The sequence below is a fragment of the Littorina saxatilis genome, linkage group LG11, assembly GCF_037325665.1.
Source record: "Littorina saxatilis isolate snail1 linkage group LG11, US_GU_Lsax_2.0, whole genome shotgun sequence".
Classification (NCBI taxonomy): domain Eukaryota; kingdom Metazoa; phylum Mollusca; class Gastropoda; order Littorinimorpha; family Littorinidae; genus Littorina; species Littorina saxatilis.
Genome location: NC_090255.1, coordinates 7,986,232 through 8,007,097, shown reverse-complemented (window position 1 = coordinate 8,007,097; position 20,866 = coordinate 7,986,232). Strand labels below are relative to the sequence as shown.

At 40.1% G+C, this 20,866-nt stretch overlaps 2 protein-coding genes across 2 annotated transcripts in view; one reads left to right on the top strand and one right to left on the bottom strand.

Annotated features, from left to right (window-relative positions):
- The window catches only part of LOC138979673 (ER membrane protein complex subunit 2-like), a 347,725-nt gene that overhangs the window by 95,554 nt on the left and 231,305 nt on the right, over positions 1-20,866 (top strand). The window lies entirely within an intron of this gene.
- Positions 761-20,866, bottom strand: part of LOC138980655 (uncharacterized) — a 30,449-nt gene continuing 10,343 nt past the window's right edge. The window contains exons 2-7 of the mRNA XM_070353564.1: positions 15,924-16,103; positions 14,224-14,367; positions 12,942-13,070; positions 12,410-12,601; positions 8,680-8,829; positions 761-2,724 (exon numbers count right to left, since the gene is read on the bottom strand). Of these exons, the coding sequence (XP_070209665.1) occupies positions 2,534-2,724; positions 8,680-8,829; positions 12,410-12,601; positions 12,942-13,070; positions 14,224-14,367; positions 15,924-16,103 (986 nt within the window). The 3' untranslated portion in view covers positions 761-2,533. The remainder of the gene's footprint in view (positions 2,725-8,679; positions 8,830-12,409; positions 12,602-12,941; positions 13,071-14,223; positions 14,368-15,923; positions 16,104-20,866) is intronic.

Genomic DNA, 20,866 nt, shown 5'->3' with positions numbered 1-20,866 from the left:
GTGTTCACAAGTTTGAGAAATAGAACTGGTTATGAACTAGAAAGATTACAGCGCCTAAGATTTTCAACCAGGAAGGTTGTCAGCGTGTGTCGGTCTTGTTCGGGGAACAAGCACTCTTTCAAGAGACGGGTCTCTTAAGGTAAATGATTTACTATGTTGTATATTATTGAAGCTTGAATACATAGCTGGAATGTAAATGTTAGTGTATACAAAGTGCACTAAATTCTAGTATGAAGTTTTAAGAGAATTCTTGTTGTGATTGTATTACGGTTTTTGTTGGGTAATTTCTTGAACATAAATGTTGTTACGCATTTATGTTATGTTTAAGACGGTGATGCTATGTATGGTAGTGTTATTCATAGATTAAGTATAGCTAATATCATAATAGCATTTACAAGGAGAGTGTGTTTCTGGGAAATCATCATCTACGTGGATTCAGCGGCACACGGATGTGTAAATTACGACATGCAGTGAGCCGTGATACGAACTCGTGAGTGTCTGTCAACACCTTAACTTGTGCAGTAATCTATTTTTGAGATAGTATCTTTATATCATTTAATCACATGTATTGAGTGATTGCGATAAGATTGTGTGAACTGTGTGTTCGAGAAGTTGATTGGTATTGATGTTTAGAGGTGAAGAATTGAGTTGTAATTTGTGAGGAATTAATAAGTCTGTATCCTCCCAAATTCTGTGTTTGAAGTGTGTAGTGTGAAGAGTGAAGAGTCAGTGTAATTAGATAGGGCAAAACACGTATACATAAAAGTAACTCCTTTATTCGCACAATAATCCACTTCATGACACTGCATTTAGAGTAAAAAGCAGAACGTAGTTTGTGTATCTAAAGAGTGCATCTAACCTTTTTATTTATGTACAGATCTTCTAATCAAAGGCAGACTTTTTTCTTTTTTTTCGGCTTTGCCTTCAAACTCCAATTAGTAGGACATATTTATTTAGCCTATTATTAAGCTACCGAAAACTTAATTATTCTATAAGGTTTCACTTTCTGGACAACTTATTGGGGGCGATATATCACACTGTTAACGATTATGAACTAGAAAATGACTAAAATGATGATATAACTATTTACAAAATATAATGTAACATATATAATCTCTTGAATTTTAAAGTTCATTGACACGTGGGGTTTCGACTTAACTTTTGTATTCCCTTCGGGTAACATTCCTGACTTTGTTTTTTGACTTTGTTTTTAAAAATTGGTTTAATTTAAATTTGTGCTATGTTAAACTAATGGGGTCCTGATTTGGCCTAAACGGTCCGCTGGACCCAAAAAGCAACAGTTAACTAACTAACATATATAATCTCAAAAACATTAAACAAAAATAACTTACACAAGTCGAAAAACGGATAGACTGCTAACGTTAAAAATCCATAATAAAAAAAGAGAAAAAGGTAATTTGGTTATGTGTTGGTAATTTTGGTCCAAAAACGTGTTTTGGGTTCTCAGCATGTGAAGGTATAAACTTATTTTAATCACAATAGAATCATGGTGCAATGTAACTTTGTCATTGTCAACCTCTTTCTTTCCAAAAATGATTATTTAAAAAAAAATGAATTAGCACTTAAAATTCACATTTGAAAACTTTTGACGCTGTTTTTGTCAATCATTTGTTTCAGCATCAGTGCCGTCATTGGGACATATTCATCTTCTAGACTAACATTCCAATCTTCTTGCTCTTTGTTATAGTTTCAACAGATTGGTGTTTTCGTGCAGTAACAGAGAGGTATTTTAAGAATAAGCCAGGAACGATTTTAGAAATTCTGTCAGAGTACAAAAACTGACCTTTTTCTGAAATTTTGTTTTTGCTCCTAATTTCTACCAAGAAAAACATTTGTTTTGAAATTTGAAGACGTTACTCTGTTGTTGCATCTTTATGGACCTGTTTAGAGTAAAATAAAACATCCTGCAAAGTTGTTGTTTTTTTTGTCCGGAAGAGTAATCGGTCGCTGAAACTACATGTTTTATACAACAAAAAGTTGCCAAAAACGTCCATTATGACCCATAATTCATAAAAAGTTCACTTCAACAAGACATTTTTTTCGTCGTACTTTTATCAGAAACCCTGAAACAAAACTTGATTTTCGTGCCATCTATGCCCTCAAAATGTCCTGTTTCGTCAAAATATAAAACTTTCCAAAATAACCATTTTTGGTTTTGGAAAGTACATAGTTGAACACTCTGTAAAGCTCACCATGTTATACCGGCTAGAGATTTGTATGAGATAAGACCATTTCTGCATTCGGTCATAAACAACAAATAAAGGCCTTATTTATTTAAGGCCTCATTGTTGGGATTTTTGACCCTTTGTGTGGAGGATAGACTTGTGTCAGTGGTGGTTGTTGCGCTGCCTTTTTCCCTCTACAGTAAACGTGCCAGAGAACAACCAGAAGAGTGAGAGAAGTTAAGGCAATCAACGCAGCGAAGAAGGCATCATCATCGGAACAGCTCTCCTCTGTGGCTGCACATACACAATCGTACACAGCAGTTCATATAAAACAGTTCCGATCAGTGTCATATATATCCTCTCATTGTTGGGATTTTTGACCCTTTGTGCGAAGGATAGACGTGTGTCAGTGGTGGTTGTTGCGCTGCCTTTTTCCCTCTGCAGTAAACGTGCCAGAGAACAACCAGAAGAGTGAGAGAAGTTAAGGCAATCAACGCAGCGAAGAAGGCATCATCATCGGAACAGCTCTCCTCTGTGGCTGCACACACACAATCGTACACAGTAGTTCATAAAAAACAGTTCCGATCAGTGTCATATAATTATATCCTCTCTGAAAGATTATTTTGTACATGTTATTGATCACTTATTTAAATAAAAGTTAAAGGTCTCCGATGTAAGGGAAAGTCGCCAATCCCGGTGTAACACGAAATTCTTACTCCACGAAAAATTTACTCCGGAGTAAAAATTTCGTACGAAATTCTTACTCAGAGTATACCTTTCGCACAACTCCCCAAGGTACGAAAAAATTACTCCCTCCACGAAGTTTTGACTCCTCAAATTTTTTACATCCAGTAAAAATGTCGTACGCGAAAATGGGATGCGGGCGAAGGGATAATGCCAATATGTGATCTCGCGCAAACGAATGTCGCGCTACCGTCCCTCCACTCCTTCCACCACCAAGACTATCAGGGGACAAGGGAGTATACATTTCGTACACCTGGCATGGGAAGTTAAATTGCTCGTGTTAGGGTGGAATAATTTATTCGTTATTTATTCGTCAGGGGAGTAATAATTATGTTCGACCGAAATGTTGACTCGGAACCTGTCGTGGGGAGTAATTTTCTCGTGTTATGGGGGAGTAAGTTTTTCGTAAAGGGAGTACAATTTTCGTAACGAAATTTTTACTCCGGAGTAAATATCTCGGAGTAATTTCCTCGTGTTACACCGGAACAGTCAGCAAACGTGGCACATCTCAATATGCGATCAACGAGAAACAATTCATGAAAAATTGTTTTGCAGAAATGTCTAGCGACTTTCCTTGTTGTTATTCCAGCAAGAAAAATGGCTACCGCGGCAAAACAAAAAAAGTGGTACGTTTTTTAAACTTTTCTTCTTTCTTCTTATTTCTACCGTCTAAAATTCGTGTTATTACTCTTTATCTATAAACATTCACATAAAATGTTGATTGCTGTAATAAACCTTCATGGATTTGCAATAATTTTAACGGAGACAAAGATTTGAAACGTCACGTGTATCCAACAGAAAAACTCGAAATCCATTATTCGTACCTTTGTTCAGTAAAGTTTTGACTAAATGTCTGATGACAACATATCTGGATTTTTTCAGTGGATGCGGGACTGTAACGCCCTAAATTTTCAATTACATTTATTCAAATTTGGGTCAAAGTAATCTCTGCGGAAGCTTACACATTAATTTATAAGGGGTTAAAATCAAGCTTAAAAAGATACAAATAAAGAAAATCACGCTTTCCTGTTCAAGCACATTGCAAGAGCTACTGTACTACGTAATGTCAATAAGAAGCAACAAGTAGATTTGGTAAAGTCCCCCGTCCCCCCAAGTGCGTGGCTTTTTGGTTTTTTGTGTGTGTCAATATTTGTGTTTTTTGTGTGTGTAGCTTTATCGTTCACCAACACAGGCTAATGGATGCCCCTATAGTGTGTGTGACAAATCGTATAGTCATCTTATATATCATGTGTGTTTCTGCAAGCTTCATGACGGTAACGTAGATGGCGGGCGCTTGTGTTTCTCCTCGAGACAGAGCCAGTAGTGGCGCTGATGTCTATGTCGACCAAAAGAGTGGGATTCCCTGTAGGTGGAGTTTCTGTAGGGGGATTTCCTGTATACAGGGAATACCACAGGGGTGAGTTTTTCAATCAAACTTGCAAACCATACTCGAATTACTAAGAAATATCAAAAAAGATCGAAAAACATCAAATTCTACCGATGTCGCTGAGCATCACGTGACTTACAGCGATATCAGCGAAACGCTACAGGAACTACACCTTGTGATATTCCCTGTATACAGGGAATCCCACTACAGGAACTCCACCTACAGGGAATCCCACTCTTTTGGTCAACATAGACCCCATCAGCAGTAGTAACCTGACGGCCGGCACTGCCAATATCTTTTCCCGTAGTATGCTTCTGTGGGTGAAAACTATATCATAAGTTGGAACTTTCATCGTTCCTCTTTTGCTAGAGAAAGCCAGTAACGTAGATGACTGTTATGGAACCACTGGCGAAAGGCCATAATTATTCCCATTCCGAAACCCGGAAAGGATCATTCGGATCCAAATAACTATCGGCCGATAGCCTTAACCAGCTGTCTTTGTAAGACGATGGAGAGACTGGTGCATGAGCGGTTACTGTGGCACTTGGAAAGGATCGACGCTTTGGACATAGTCCAGTGCGGTTTTCGAAAACATAAAAGTACAACGGATCATTTGATTCGTTTTGAATCGTTTGTTCGTAACGCTCTGGTAAGCGGAGAGCACGTTGTGTCCGTCTTGTTCGATTTGGAAAAGGCGTATGACACAACATGGAAGCATGGTATTTTATCAGATCTTAAAACCTTAGGGTTTGATGGGAATCTTCCCATTTTTATTTCCAATTTTCTTACCGAAAGGGAGTTTAAGGTCCGAGTGGGTTCTACTTTCTCCGATTCTTTTGAACAGGAGATCGGAGTTCCTCAAGGGAGTATTTTATCACCCTTACTTTTTAACATTAAAATCAATAACATCGTCAAACACGTCCAGGCTGGTATCGACAAATCTCTTTTTGTTGATGATTTTCAAATTTCTGCCAAGGGAAGAACACTACCTGGGGTTGAACGGCAGCTTCAGCTGTGTATTTCCAAAATTCAAAAATGGGTTGAAGAAAACGGGTTCAAATTTTCCCTGGCTAAAACAGAATGTATTCATTTCCACAGGAAAAAACATCAAGTTCTTCAGCCTTCTCTTTTTATAAACAACCATAAGATTAAAGTTTCTCCTCGCGCCCCCTTATTGGCGTAGAGGCGCATCCCCCGGGTGGTGGATGGGGGAGCCTTCTCCACTAACTTCTGAGAGAAGGTCGCATCACTCTCGATGCCGTGAACCTAATTAGGATCTTTTTCTTGTTTCTTTATTTCTGCCTCCCCAAAGTCCTTTTACTTTCCTTTTCTCACCCATAAAATTCTTCACTTATTACCCTTGTTAAGTGGTTCTTGTATAGAATATAGTCAATGTTTGTAAAGATTTTAGTCAAGCAGTATGTAAGAAATGTTTAGTCCTTTGTGCTGGAAACTTGCATTCTCCCAGTAAGGTCATATATTGTACTACGTTGCAAGCCCCTGGAGCAATTTTTTGATTAGTGCTTTTGTGAACAAGAAACACTTAACAAGTGGCTCTATCCCATCTCCCCCCTTTCCCCTATCCCATCTCCCCCCTTTCCCTCGTCGCGATATAACCTTCGTGGTTGAAAACGACGTTAAACACCAAGTAAAGAAAGAAAGATTAAAGTTTCTAAACAAGTCAAATTTCTTGGTCTGATTTTGACAGCAACCTTACCTTTTTACCACACATCAAATATTTAAGAACCAAATGTCAAAAGGGTCTCAACGTTCTCAAAGTTATAAGTCACACGGATTGGGGGGCTGACAGAGCAACATTGTTACGTCTGTATCGGTCTCTTGTCCGTCCACAGCCGGACTACGGTTGTATTGTTTATGGTTCTGCAAAGAGAAATGTCCTAAAGGCCTTAGATCCCATCCACCATCAGGGTCTGAGAGTTTGTTTGGGTGCTTTTCGCACAACACCAGTGGATAGTTTGTATGCCGAGTCGCGAGAACCTCCTTTGGAGATCCGCAGACTTCGGCTTTCCATGAACTATTACCTTAAGCTAAAGGCAAACCCCGAAAACCCTGCTCATGAATGTGTTATTAATCCCATTCTGAAGGACACATTTTTAGCCAAACCTACTGAAATACCGACTTTCGGCATACGTATACTTTCTGAATGTGAAAGGGCTGTTATATTGATTCTGTCTGTGACGATCCTTTGACAACAAACACTCCACCCTGGCAGTTGGAAAACCCAACCGTCAATTTTTCCCTAACTTCTTTCAAGAAGAATGAAACCTCGGACTCTGTCTTTAGGCAGCTGTTTCTTGAGCAGTGCTCAAAGTACACAGAGTATGAATTTATTTTTACTGACGACTCTCTCAAAGACGATTCCGCTGCTGCGGAAGCAGTTTCTAATAAGAAATTACATCAACCACTTCAACTCCGGCTCCCTAATGGTTCGTCGGTATATTCGGCGGAACTTAGGGCCATCATCTTGGCATTAAAATTAATTTATCAATCCAGACATCAGTCTTTTTTGATTGTATCTGATTCGCTTTCAGCTCTTGAAGCGATATCCACCAGAAAGTTGACTCATCCTTTTTTTAGTCGACATTCACGACCTTCATACCAAACTTATTTCTGAAGGCAAGATTATCAATTTTATGTGGGCGCCCAGTCATATGGGCATACACGGCAACGAGGTTGCTGACAAGGCAGCAAAGGATGCTCTAGATTTGGCGGTTCCTCGTCTCCCTGAGCAGTCTGTTCCTTTTACTGATTTATGTCGGAAGACCCTTTGTTACAGCTTAAAACTCTGGCAAGACCGTTGGTCTACCTGCACGGAAAGCAAATTGTATAAAACTCTTCCTGACCTGTTAAAGCCACTTCCTTTAGTGACTTCAAATAGAAAAGAAGAAAGTGTTTTGGCCAGGTTACATACTGGTCACACTTATCTTACACATGTAAATCTCCTTAAAAGAGAAGAGGCACCATGGTGCCACGCCTGTGATACCGGTTTTACTGTGAGTCATGTTATCACCGAGTGTGCTGATCTATATGATCAACGAGAAAAGTATTTTGTCACCTCGAACTTGAAAAGTATTTTTACAGAGGTCAGCTCTACAGCTCTTTTTGGGTTTTTAAAAGAGTCCGGTCTTTATTTTAAGATTTGAATTTTAAAACTACCTAAGTTATTTGATATATAGGGTTTTGCATTGACTTTTTTGTTGACTTCGGGTGACGTTAAGGATTTTATGTATTAGAATTGTTTTAATCAAAAAAATTTGAAATGATTAACTTGTGGGGTCCTGATTTGGCCTATTATGGTCCGCTGGACCCGAAAAGCAACAGCTAACTAACTAACTGTTATGGAACCCCCAAGTCTGTATTTTCTCTTGGAATTAGTGGCCTCTTCGATAGACGCTGACGCATCTCGGTATAGCTAACCCTCGCGCCCCCTAATTGGCGTAGAGGCGCGTCCCCCGGGTGGTGGATGGGGGAGCCTTCTCTACTAACTTCTGAGAGAAGGTCGCATCACTCTCGATGCCGTGAACCTAATTAGGATCTTTTTCTTGTTTCTTTATTTCTGCCTCCCCAAAGTCCTTTTACTTTCCTTTTCTCACCCATACAATTCTTCACTTATTACCCTTGTTAAGTGGTTCTTGTATAGAATATAGTCAATGTTTGTAAAGATTTTAGTCAAGCAGTATGTAAGAAATGTTTAGTCCTTTGTGCTGGAAACTTGCATTCTCCCAGTAAGGTCATATATTGTACTACGTTGCAAGCCCCTGGAGCAATTTTTTGATTAGTGCTTTTGTGAACAAGAAACACTTAACAAGTGGCTCTATCCCATCTCCCCCCTTTCCCCTATCCCATCTCCCCCCTTTCCCTCGTCGCGATATAACCTTCGTGGTTGAAAACGACGTTAAACACCAAATAAAGAAAGAAAGAAAGTATAGCTAACGAAGCCCTGTAACCTGTAGTAGAAGGCAAACAAAACGCGATTCAGTTGCGCCCGCTCATTTCTTTTGTCGTTTTCTAACTGTAGTAAAAAATATGAACCAGATAATTAAAATAAGGTACGTCATAAAGAAAAACAGACTTGTGGAGGAAGTTTTACGGGCTGAACAATAAATTCATAGTTTTTAATCGTTGTCCAACACAAAAACACATCAACAACAAAAACAACAACCACGAAATAAATACGTGGAAAACATTGCTGCTACTTGAACTTCCGAAACATTAAACATCATATCAACATACTCATTTACAACAGAGAGAGAGAGAGAGACAGACAGACAGAGAGAGAGACAGACAGAGACAGACAGAGACAGACGAGATCTTGTCAAGTCTGTGTCAATACAAACTTACATTGGTCGGTGCATTTGTACCCGTACATGGTGAGAACATCCCCCTCCGAGGAGAGATAGCCGTCGGAAAGCACACAGGTGATCAGGTACTTGCTTGTGGTCTTGAAGTCAAGTTGTCCCGTTGTGATCGTCTTCAGCTTCAATTGTCGGGCTGAGTGACACGTTAACGCAACATTCGTCAGTTTTTGTCTTGAGGGCCACTATACCAGCTAAATATTGGAAAACAAAATTATGTTTTGTATTACTAAGTGAATAAAATTATGCTCTATAGAACACTAAAATATGTCCCTTTTTGCCACTGTTGAATTGTTTGCCTGTTAAAGACGATGTGCGAACCCCGGCCGGGTCATACCTAAGACTTTAAAATTGGCAATCTAGTGGCTGCTCCGCCTGGCGTCTGGCATTATGGGGTTAGTGCTAGGACTGGTTGGTCCGGTGTCAGAATAATGTGACTGGGTGAGACATGAAGCCTGTGCTGCGACTTCTGTCTTGTGTGTGGCGCACGTTATATGTCAAAGCAGCACCGCCCTGATATGGCCCTTCGTGGTCGGCTGGGCGTTAAGCAAACAAACAAACAAACAAAGACGATCGATGTGCGGAAATAGTGCTGTCCGCTTTGTCTGGGTTGTGAAAGAGAGCTTGCTTTTCGTTATGCAAAGGATGTCATGAATGAAAACGATGATATTATTTCATTTTAAAAGCTATGTCAAAAAGTGGGTTATTATTAACCAGCTAGACAGTTTGAGTATATTTATCCCATGACCTGCCTCTTTGTCTCTGTTAGCTGAGGAGGTGATTATTCTGGATAATCCATCACAACCATATTCAGAACTCGGAGTGTGTAACCTTTATATAATGCATTATGTACAGCGCTTAAATCCAGATTGATATACACATTACCATACCGATATTTTTCATTGCAGGACTTCATTATCAGTGTCGGTAATATAACACCACTGTAATTTTTGGAAGAGAAAACAGAATGTTGCTTTGGAAAAAATAAACTGGTCATTGGCTATAACATGTACACAAGAAGAAAGATTACGAACATTGGAAGATATTGTATGGAATTTATCCAATCAATATTTTATTAAATAAGATGGGATTAATAACATCGAACATGTGTGAGTTTTGTGAAGAATTGAACACTCTTGAACATTTCTTTCTTATTGTCAAGAGGTCATGAAGGGTTGGAAGGTGCGTTGAGATTTTGTATATAAGAAAATTGACGTTAACATAGTTCTGAATGGAAAAGATATATTATTTGGTTATTTTAGAAAAAAACTTGAAAAATGATTATATCTATTTTGTGAATTTTATTACGAAAAAGACAATTGCAAAATTTAAATATGGGAACAAGATAGATGTGGATGTATTATTGGAATTTGATTTGAACATTAGAAGTATATTTATGATGATTGTCGTTTAATGATTATGTAATTGAAAATGTAAGAAGTTGATTGAGAGAAGAAAAAGACCTCTGAAGAAGGATGCTCCCCGCCTGAACAAAAATACAAAAAGAAGGCAAATGAGAAGGGTTGTATATAGCAACCTGCATGCAACTGAGGTCAACAAAAAAAGAGCTTGCTTTTCGTGCTGCTGTCGGCATATTTTAGACACACCCTATATTAGCGAGACTAGAATGAATACCCGCTTCGCCGGGTAGCCGGCTTCGCCGGGAAGAAGTACTTAGAGCCGTACGCCGAACTATGGACCCGCCAAGCTTAGGTCCCTCCCAGATTCGTGGAATGGGAACAGCACGAAAATGATTCAGTGGCCATAATGCCATTCCTGACCATATCGAGTCCCATCCTTGTCGACGAATGTAACCGTGTTAATCACCTTTGTAGGCGAACTCCACTCAAACAGGACTGAGCAAGTTATGGCTTCTCAAAGGAAGGCCAGTACATAAAATTACACAAAAGCCGCCAGACCACATCACAAACAGAACTGAAGAATGCACAGGTGTTGCTTACATAGAGACACACACACTTACACACACACACACACACACACACACACACACAGAGAAGCCGTATCTATAGAGAGATAGATGACAGTGTATTTTTCGCGTGGCTATAAATTGATTCGACCTTTGCACTTTTACAGTGAGGATAATTTACGGGTCCAATTTACGTTCTGTACACTGCGTTGACCTTCTAAAAATAGGTAACAGTAACAGAACGCCGGGAATATCCGAAGACGCTCAGCGCAGTGGACAGCGCAGTGTAGTAACTTACAACTGAACGGGAAAGCCACACGAAGGAAGGGAGATAAACGCCAAACACTGGAGAAGATAAGGAAGAGTTACTTATAATGGTGAAATGAACACAAAAACGAAAATGAGTTCAGCGCTGCGCGCTGAGAGCACGTGTTGAAATATCTCATCGATGATATTGTGTCCGGGGTGTAGCTGAATACGGTGTCCAAATTTGAAAAAGATCCACCGAGAACTTTGGCGTTGTGATGTGGTGTAGCGGCTATGGTGTGTCGGTATGGGGGCCCGGGTAAGCTGAGGTGGAACCAAAATAGCTGAGGTGGAACCAAAATCGGTTCCGCGCTGCGCGCTGAGAGCACGTGTTGAAATATCGACCAGGTTGTGTCGTGTCCCGGGTCTACCTGAATATGCCCACCAAATTTGAAGCAGATCCATCGAGAACTTTGGCCGTGCATCGCGCACAGATACACAGACAGATACACAGACACACAGACACACAGACTCTAGTCGTATATATATATAGATAACCTCAACGCTTAGTTTTCATGAATCGATCATGACCCCACAATTTGAAGAGCATCAACCAAACTGGGATTCTGGCGGGAGATCATCAAACCCTAAAAGTGGAGAAAGTTTCAAAGTTCTAGCTTCAAAAACATCCGAGATAACCTCAACGTTAATGTTTTGGTCTACTGACCGCTGGGCGTCCGCCCATTCCTATGACTGTCCTGATTACTCAGGCGAGTCAAAAAATAGTTTCGACTCCGGTCATACTAATTCTTTGATTCATATCCAGTAGGCGTATTGAGTGCTTATGTTTTTTTCATGCCGTCCCCGTAGATATAAGAACCTATAGTTCCATATCTCACCCTTTTGTCAACACTGTTTTTAATTCCAAATCACTAAGCGTACATAATTATATAATTGTGACCTTTCTATTTCAGATTTGCAGTTTATAACCACAATAAACTAACCTCGTTTTTATGATTCCCTAATTTTGCAGGCCCTTTTGTTTGTTTGTTTGTTTGCTTATCGCCCAGCCGACCACGAAGGGCCATATCAGGGCGGTGCTGCTTTGACATATAACGTGCGCCACACACAAGACAGAAGTCGCAGCACAGGCTTCATGTCTCACCCAGTCACATTATTCTGACACCGGACCAACCAGTCCTAGCACTAACCCCATAATGCCAGACGCCAGGCGGAGCAGCCACTAGATTGCCAATTTTAGTCTTAGGTATGACCCGGCCGGGGTTCGAACCCACGACCTCCCGATCACGGGGCGGACGTTGCAGGCCCTTGTTTTCTCAGATGTTTGTAGGTCGTAAAAGAAGGGTTCCACTCTGTTGTCTTGATGGGGAAAAAAATGCAGTGCGTTAATTTCATTCTGTAAGCTCGACGGCTTGACTAAATGTAGTAATTTAGCTTTACGCGACTTGTTTCATCGTACCTTCAGCTGATAATGCTAGCATGGACAAATGAACGTTCGTAAGCAAAAACCAGGATGACTTACTTTCAGATTCATATATGATCTTGTAACATTCCGACACAGGGTTCACGGAACAGTCTGGCTCTAGGGCGGTATGGTTCGTCGGGGGGGTGTCGTCGCCGTACGTGAGAGTCTCGAGGACAAATCCAGAGGTCTGGACTTCGGTCACTGTGATGTTTGACGGCAGGTTAGAGATGTAGGGGCGTGTGTTGAGATCTGTAATATGAGAAAATATACACTCAAGTGTGTTGGACACAACATATACATACATACATCCACGCACGCACACACACACACACACACACACACACACACACACACACACACACACACACACAAACATACACATACACACGCACGCACACACACACACACACACAACGCGCGCACACACACACACACACACACACACACACACACACACACACACCGATAACCTGCTGACCAATCAAATGACATATTCCGGAATCGAACAGTAACTATAAAATTGTTCACACATACACACACACACGCACACGCACACGCACATAACCAGCTGACCAACCACATGACTCACTCTGGAATCGAGCAGCTACAATGAAATTGTTGACAATGTTATCGTGACCATCCGAGACCGTCACTGTGCAGATGATGTAGTCTGAAGTGATTACTCTAGTGTCCACAGCTGTACGAATCACTCCGTCATCTGCACAATGAGTCATCGTGCATCGTCATTCCGTGTTCTGTTCATAGATTTCGTAAATATGAACCAGATAAGGTAAATCAAAAAGAACAACAGATTCGTGGATGATGTTTTACTGGCTCTAGGGTTAGTGCATAGTATTAAATCGTGTTTGTTTTTTTTACTTTTTCATAAATTGGGTTATATAGGGTAGGGGTCAAGCGAGTCGTGATTGCAGGCAAACGTGTCACTTCAACACGCTACAAAAATCGTAAAAATGCATATTTTGTAACAAGGTAAAGACACTTGTGGATGCGATTCATTTCTCAACAAGATCGTTAAATTAGAATGATTCACCAAAGCGTTTAATACTCCAACAAAATTAATGAGCATAGATCACTTAGATGGTGTTAAAAAGGGTTGTTTGGCAAAACCTCCCTCGCACGAAATCGACGTAATGATTTCTTTGAAAACCAGGTGCTATTTGTGGCCAAGTGTCTGGTCTACACGAACAGACTATAACTAGAAAAAAATCCTGTAAACGCCCACCCCCGGCGAGATTCGGGCATAAGGGGGATGGGCGCTGACAAGGTAGTTCACGGCATTATAATTTCAAAAAGGTAACTGTTCATCTTTTTGAAAATGTAAATGCCTTATTCTTAAAAAAAAGAAACTCGAGTAAAGGCAAATAAACTCCTAGTTACCAATAATTTATTGAATATTCGTTTGGTCCCCATGGTCACTTGGTATTTTTTAAGTTAGATGCAAATGTACCACTGCACACACTTTAAGGGTTTTATTCCGGCATGGTTGTTTGTTTCGTTCATGGGCCATTCAGGCAGACATACGCCGCTTTCGGGTAAAGCATGCTGGGTATTTTCGTGTTTCTATTACCCACCGAACTCTGACGTGGATTACATGATCTTTTCCGTGCGCACTTAGAATTGTGCTTTCGTGTACACACGAATGGGGGATAAGGCACTAGCAGGTCTGCACATAAGACAACCTGGGAAATCGGACAAATCTCCACCCTGAACCAACCAGGTGACCGCGGCTGGGATTTGAACGCGCGACCTTCCGATTAGGAGCCCGATGTCTTATCCACCAGGCCACTGCGCCCATCTTACCTCCCCATTCCACATAAACTCTTCTCCCTTTACAGTCAAGGGCCACATACATGCACCAATCGTCAGCCAGTTGTTTTCCGGACTTTGTGTCATGATGTATCTCAGGGCATCACCCTCTGGGTCGTTTGCTGTCACTGTGTAGATGGTTGTCCCAAGTGGGTTGATAATGTTGCCTTCAAAAAGCTGTGAGGTGGCTGCACAAACAAAATCACACAAGGTCACAACATCAAACAGTGGTTCACCTATTACAGTTAAAACCAGTTTCCTGTCAGCTACATCTGGGAAAGATGATGTAGTCCACATGTTGTTGATTACTTACCTAATAGTATTAGGTTAAACTCGAGTATGTGCTCGTGTAATGTGTCCGTCCTTCCAACACCTTTCTATCTTTCGCTCTGTCTCTCTCTCTCTCTGCTTTTTACATTTAGTCAAGTTTTGACTAAATGTGTTAACATAGAGGGGGAATCGAAACGAGGGTCATGGTGTACGTGTGTGTGTGTGTGTGTGTGTGTGTGTGTGTGTGTGTCTGTGTCTGTGTGTCTGTGTGTCTGTCTGTGCGTGTGTGTGTGTGTGTAGAGCGATTCAGACCAAACTACTGGACCGATCTTCATAAAATTTTACATGAGAGTTCCTGCGAATGATATCCCCGGATATTTTTTTCTTTTTTTCGATAAATACTTTTGATGACGTCATATCTGGCTTTTTGTAAAAGTTGAGGCGGCACTGTCACACCCTCATTTTTCAATCAAATTGATTGAAATTCTTGTAAAGCAATCTTCGACAAAGGCCGGACTTCGGTATTGCATTTCAGCTTGGTGGTTAAAAAATTAATAAAATTAATGACTTTGGCCATTAAAAATCTGAAAATTGTAATTAAAATGTTTTTTTTATAAAACGATCCAAATTTACGTTCATCGTATTCTTCATCATTTTCTGATACCAAAAACATATAAATATGTTATATTTGGATTAAAAACAAGCTCTGAAAATTAAAATATAAAAATTATGATCAAAATTAAATTTCAGAAATCGATTTAAAAATACTTTCACCTTATTCCTTGTCGGTTCCTGATTCCAAAAACATATAGATAGGATATGTTTGGATTAAAAACACGCTCAGAAAGTTAAAACGAAGAGAGGTACAGAAAAGCGTGCTATGCAGCACAGCAAAACCACTACCGCGCTGAACAGGCTCGTCAGTTTCACTCCGTTTTGCACAAGTGCGTTCAGTTTCATTCTGTGAGTTCCACAGCTTGACTAAATGTTGTTATTTCGCCTTACGCGACTTGTTTCTTTCTCTCTTACATTCCCATGTTGTATTGTACTTGCCTACTGGTTTTTGTTGTTGTTGCTTGTTAGTTTGTTTGGTAATGTGTGCGTGTGTGTGGGTGTGCGTGGGTGAATGCTGTGTGTCTGTCTGTCTTTCTGTCTGTATATACATAGTATGTGCTGCTTTCTTCTCTATGCACATGTGATAACTGGTGCAGTTCGATTTCCGTGTTTACAATGTAGTATAAAGACTGGTTGTAAGGCTATAGGCAATGCCTAAAACCTATATCCTTATTTATGAAAGATCGCTCACTCGCGTACTCGCTCGCTTACTCAAGCAATCAATCAATCAGTATATCAATCAATCAATCGATCTCTCTCTCTTATTAATTCTTTTTTTGACATGTTCTGTTTGAAGGTCAGGGTTGTGTTAGTTCTCTCAACCAGCCAGCCAGCCAGCCAACCAGACAAAGACGCTCACCTGAAGGATAGTTACTGATCACCGGTTGCTGGTTTGGCAGAATATCCACTTCTATGGTGACTGATGCCGTAAAACTCTCAGTCGGAGAGGCGCAGCGAGCAATGATGAGGTGTGTTCTCTGCGTGTCGTAGTCAATGGTCGAGGTGGCCTGTGCTGTTCCGATGAAGTAGGCTTTGAAGTCTGCATAGGGACACACACAAGATAGTGTCCATTCAAATATTCCCACATTGAAATGTAAAAAAAAGACTGTTAGTGAGAAAGACAATGTTCAAAACCAAAACAGATGTTTACTCGCCAAGTACGAACAAAAGGAAAAAGGTATGGCCAAGACAAAACCGCTCATTGCAAATAATCTCGTCAGAAGTAAAACTTAACAGTTTTGTTCTTTCTTTTTCTAGCAACTCTTGTTTTTTAAAGGAAATATGTACATACGTTTTGGATTGAAGAATAACCCAAACTGCAATTAATTAATTGTATTATCAATCATTGCAAATTGCAAGAAAGTTGAATGTTGTTTATGATAGCTCCCTTACATCGATGCCAATTCTTCCGTTACCTAAGTAAGTTTTGAATTGCACTCAGTCATTATCTCTGTCGCTTGCAATGAGCGTCCAAGTAGCAACGTTTCTGATGTGTTTACGTACACGGCAAGCAAGTTGGCACCAGCGGTTATTTTCAGACAAAACTGTCCTAGTAATTGTACACATTTCTTTTCTTTATGCATACTAAGTTACAGTTATTTTAAGTTTAAGTCCCGAAACGTGACAGAATTTGTTTCTTTTGGAGTACAAAAAGTGTCGCACTATTTAATATGTGTACTCATAACTGTTGGCGCTATGGTGCTGGGATAGAACATCAGAAACAAGACAATAATAAAATCAGCCCACAAAACCATCACATACATCCAACACAGTAAGAGAAATACACCAACATGACGTCGTTAGCACTCAACAAAATAATGTCGCATTCATTAATCTAAACCCTTAAAGAATAAAGACGACATCAGAAATACACTCTGTCGGGTTTGTATGGGTTGTGAAAGAGTTAATGCACGTGTGGATTATTTGTCATCCAAGAAGAACGGGTATTCACTCTTTCATATAACCCATACTAACCCGCGGAGTTATTTCCGAACATCGTCTGTTAAAGACAAATTTCTAAATGCCACGCTCCATTTGGTCAATTAAGCGTATCTTTCTCGTTAAAGGTGGTTGTCTACATTTGTGCTTTTTTTCCAATTATCTTATGGTAAGATTTCGCTAAAAAGTTACGTCAGATGATGAATGAACCATGGGGAGAAAATGTATAGAAAAACAAAATATGTATAAAAAGGTTTTATTTTTTAGAAGTGTTAGTAACACTTTGCATGTTTTGATTTCCATGTGCAGAGAGCATGTGCTTTGACTATAAATATCGACCAATCAAATTCATGTCACTATACTGACAGCCACACCAACACAATCACAGCAACAGTTTGACACTGGGTATTGGAGCGCTGTCCACGATTTTTTTTAAAACGCACGAAATGCATGGTATTCGAGAGGAGTTTTGCCCTCGGCATTTGCCAAATAAGGATATCCTGCTACACTGAATTACTATAATGAATTTTCAACTGGCTACCCTGGCTTCGTCCTTTCTGATCGAAGGGGGGCGTATTTTTGATATTTGTAGGGAACAGATTCAGCATTTCAATGGTCAAATGCCGATTTCTGTATACAAATGTAGACAAGGACCTTTATCGTTGTTGAGCCTCCACACATCAAACGGCCCATTGGAATAAGCCAGGTTGCAGGTACAGTCTGGAATTACTGCTGGCGTTGTATCTACGCATCTCACGATGGCCAAGGAAGTCTGAACGGTGGTGTCTTCATGAAGGTTGGCTACCGTGATTGGGGTTGTTTCGTCAAAGTCCAACAGTTGTATTGATTGCGCCTGAAATTGACAAACAAAATCATGCATTTAAGAAAAAACACAGAGAACTTACAGATCTGATTGCTTGTGACTATTCATGTGATCCGTTCACGACGCATTCCTTACCCTAAAAACGATTCGAATTACAATCTACGATCTCACCAGAGTCCAAAGTCCAACAGTTGTGTGAATACTCTTGTTTGTGCCTATAAGTGACATTACTCAAACTTTAATTTAATAAAGAAAGAAAACAGAATGCAGCTATGATTGCTCCAGGATGGGTGTACAATGTGAACCCATTACGGGGACTTGGAGGATGCCATCATAAAGAGTCCCCCCCCCCCCTAAAATGCAAGACAACAAATTTGCAAACAATTTGCAGATTTTGACGCCATGCATGAAAGTCAATCAAACTTGGTATTTTTGTTCCAACGGATAGCTGCCTGCATGAGGATCACAGGATATTAAATATCAACTTATCTATCACTTTGTGAGAACGGGTCACATATCCCAGAATGTTCAATGACCACAACAAGCACAACCCTTTCGTTGCCTGTAGGACATCAGCTGACAGACATCCTGTCAATAAACAACGGGAAAAAAAGGAAAAACGATAACAACCAACCAATATGTGCGTGTATGGTGTATTCATTTATACGGTGCATTGTAAGGTAGTTGTGAATTTTGGTGAATACAAGTAAGCATTAATTGTATACCAAATATTTACTGGCAGCGAACAGGTTAAACACTTCAGGGTTATTCTGTAGAGCTGTGTACAGGTGCAGGGTTCAGCTTGGAAGAAAAAAGCAATGTGACATTTGTCCCCCTCGACCAAATTCCGATTGGACATAGTTGAAGGCAAGCGCCAAGAGGGCTTGGTCGGCATCGCATGTACACGGTTTTGATCAAAGATGCAATATGGTGTGCCATCTGAGAATTAGCCGTTGTGTGACGTTGCATAACACAAAATGGTACACAGCTTTGGAGAAAAACCCTTCAATAAAAACAAATCTTACAGAAAACACTAATCTAAAAACACAACGACGTCATTGAACCATGACAGAATGCCTGACATAGTCTGCGCGTTAGTGTTCCCACGCAGGGTGACGATTTACCAGAAGAAGCTTCGTTTATGTCATTGCTCACATGTGCGTTATTATGTGGACACGGATATTACTAAATAATTATACACGTTTACAACAGATAAAACATCTCCGTTTTTTTAAACTTAAATATCCACCCTTCCCAAACACAACGATATACATTTTAGTCAAAATTGTGAAGTTTGAAGAGAAGTTTGAAAAAGTCGTCTACACTTTTGGTCGCGAAAAACAATATCACAAAGGGAAAGACTATACAACTACCCAGCACAATATACAGTTATGTCATAATTGAGAAGTTTGAAGAGAGAACTTTAAAAACGTCATCTAAACTTTTGGTCGTGGAAAAGAATATTCAAGAGGAAAAGACTTTACAACTATCCTGCATACATGAAACAAGAATAACCTTTCCAAAACAAATCAAAATAAAGGATAAGCAAGCAAGCAAACACAAATACTTAAACACTTCTATAACCATATAAAATACACTTACATGAGTGTGGTTAACCATGGCAATACCACACGACAGCATAAACAACAGTTTTGAACCATCCATCTTTAATAAAGTATTACTTGCAGTAGCAGAAGAAAAAAACAAGTGTCCCAAACAAGAAACACATCATTCAATTTGTTCACGAGAGATTCATCAGGTGAGCGATTTTTTTCCTGTTTGTATGTTTCTCTAATTTGTTGTCTAATTGTCTCCTCCAATCAAGTTTCAAAATGTCTTACTTTACTCTGTGTTCTATACTGTAATACTCATTATCTTCAATTTTCAAACGGTAGTTTTCTTGTGTTTTTTTATGCTGAGTTTAGGCTCTCCGTAGTAAGCTACTTGTTCTGATTTATAGAACAGACTGTTCAAACTATTTGGACCTACGATTTTAAAATTATTTTCCTTTAGACTCAAAGGCTTTTCAGCTCCGTGCACATCAAAGGCGTAACGCAGAAGATTGAGAGCCGCTGTAGTTTTCAGCAGGAAATATTTCGACAGCGCATCTTGACTAAATGTTGCAAGTCTGACGGAAACCCTGTCTATACTGCTGGTTGCTAAGGACCATCCGTTGGTTACATCCATATTGATCTCGTACAACCCCGGCCAAACGATGAGGCCCACATAAAAGTAAAATGTTTCCGGTTCCCCCAACCGATCCTGTTGGTTGCTCCTGATGCTATATTTTTTGCCTGCGATTATGCCTGTCAGTCACAGCAATATTGTGTCGATTTACATTCCATACAGGGCGTCATGAAGTCTTGTTCACAGTGTGTGCAGAAAGTAACTCAGCGCTGGAAAATAGTTTGCTAATTTCATTGAATATTTCTCAGCTTGTGCATAAACTACAACTTGTGTTCGCACTGACAGTAAGTCTCTCCCAGTCAAACTACGTTCCAGAACAGTGACCGAAATTCACTCTTTCCGTCATGTGCTAATGTCCCTTTAACACAAACATATTTTGTACGGATTGAGTGAAAAATCAAAATCAATATCATCGATTTTCACCACAATTGTACCCAAGTTTCACCACAATTGTACCCCATTTTCACCACAATTGTACCCTATTTTCACTACAACTGTACCCCATTTCCACCACAATTGTAGCCCATTTTCACCACGGTTGTACCCCATTTTCACCACAACTGTACCCCATTTTCACCACAATTGTACCCCATTTTCACCACAATTGTACCCCACTTTCACCACAATTGTACCCCATTTTCACCACAATTGTAGCCCAATTTCACCACAACTGTAGCCCACATTCATCACAATTGTAGCCCACATTCACCACAATTGTAGCCCACTTTTACCACAACTGTAGCCCACATTCACCACAATTGTAGCCCACTTTCACCACAATTGTAGCCCACTTTCACCACAATGTTAGCCTACTTTCACCACAACTGTAGCCCACTTTCACCACAATTGTAGCA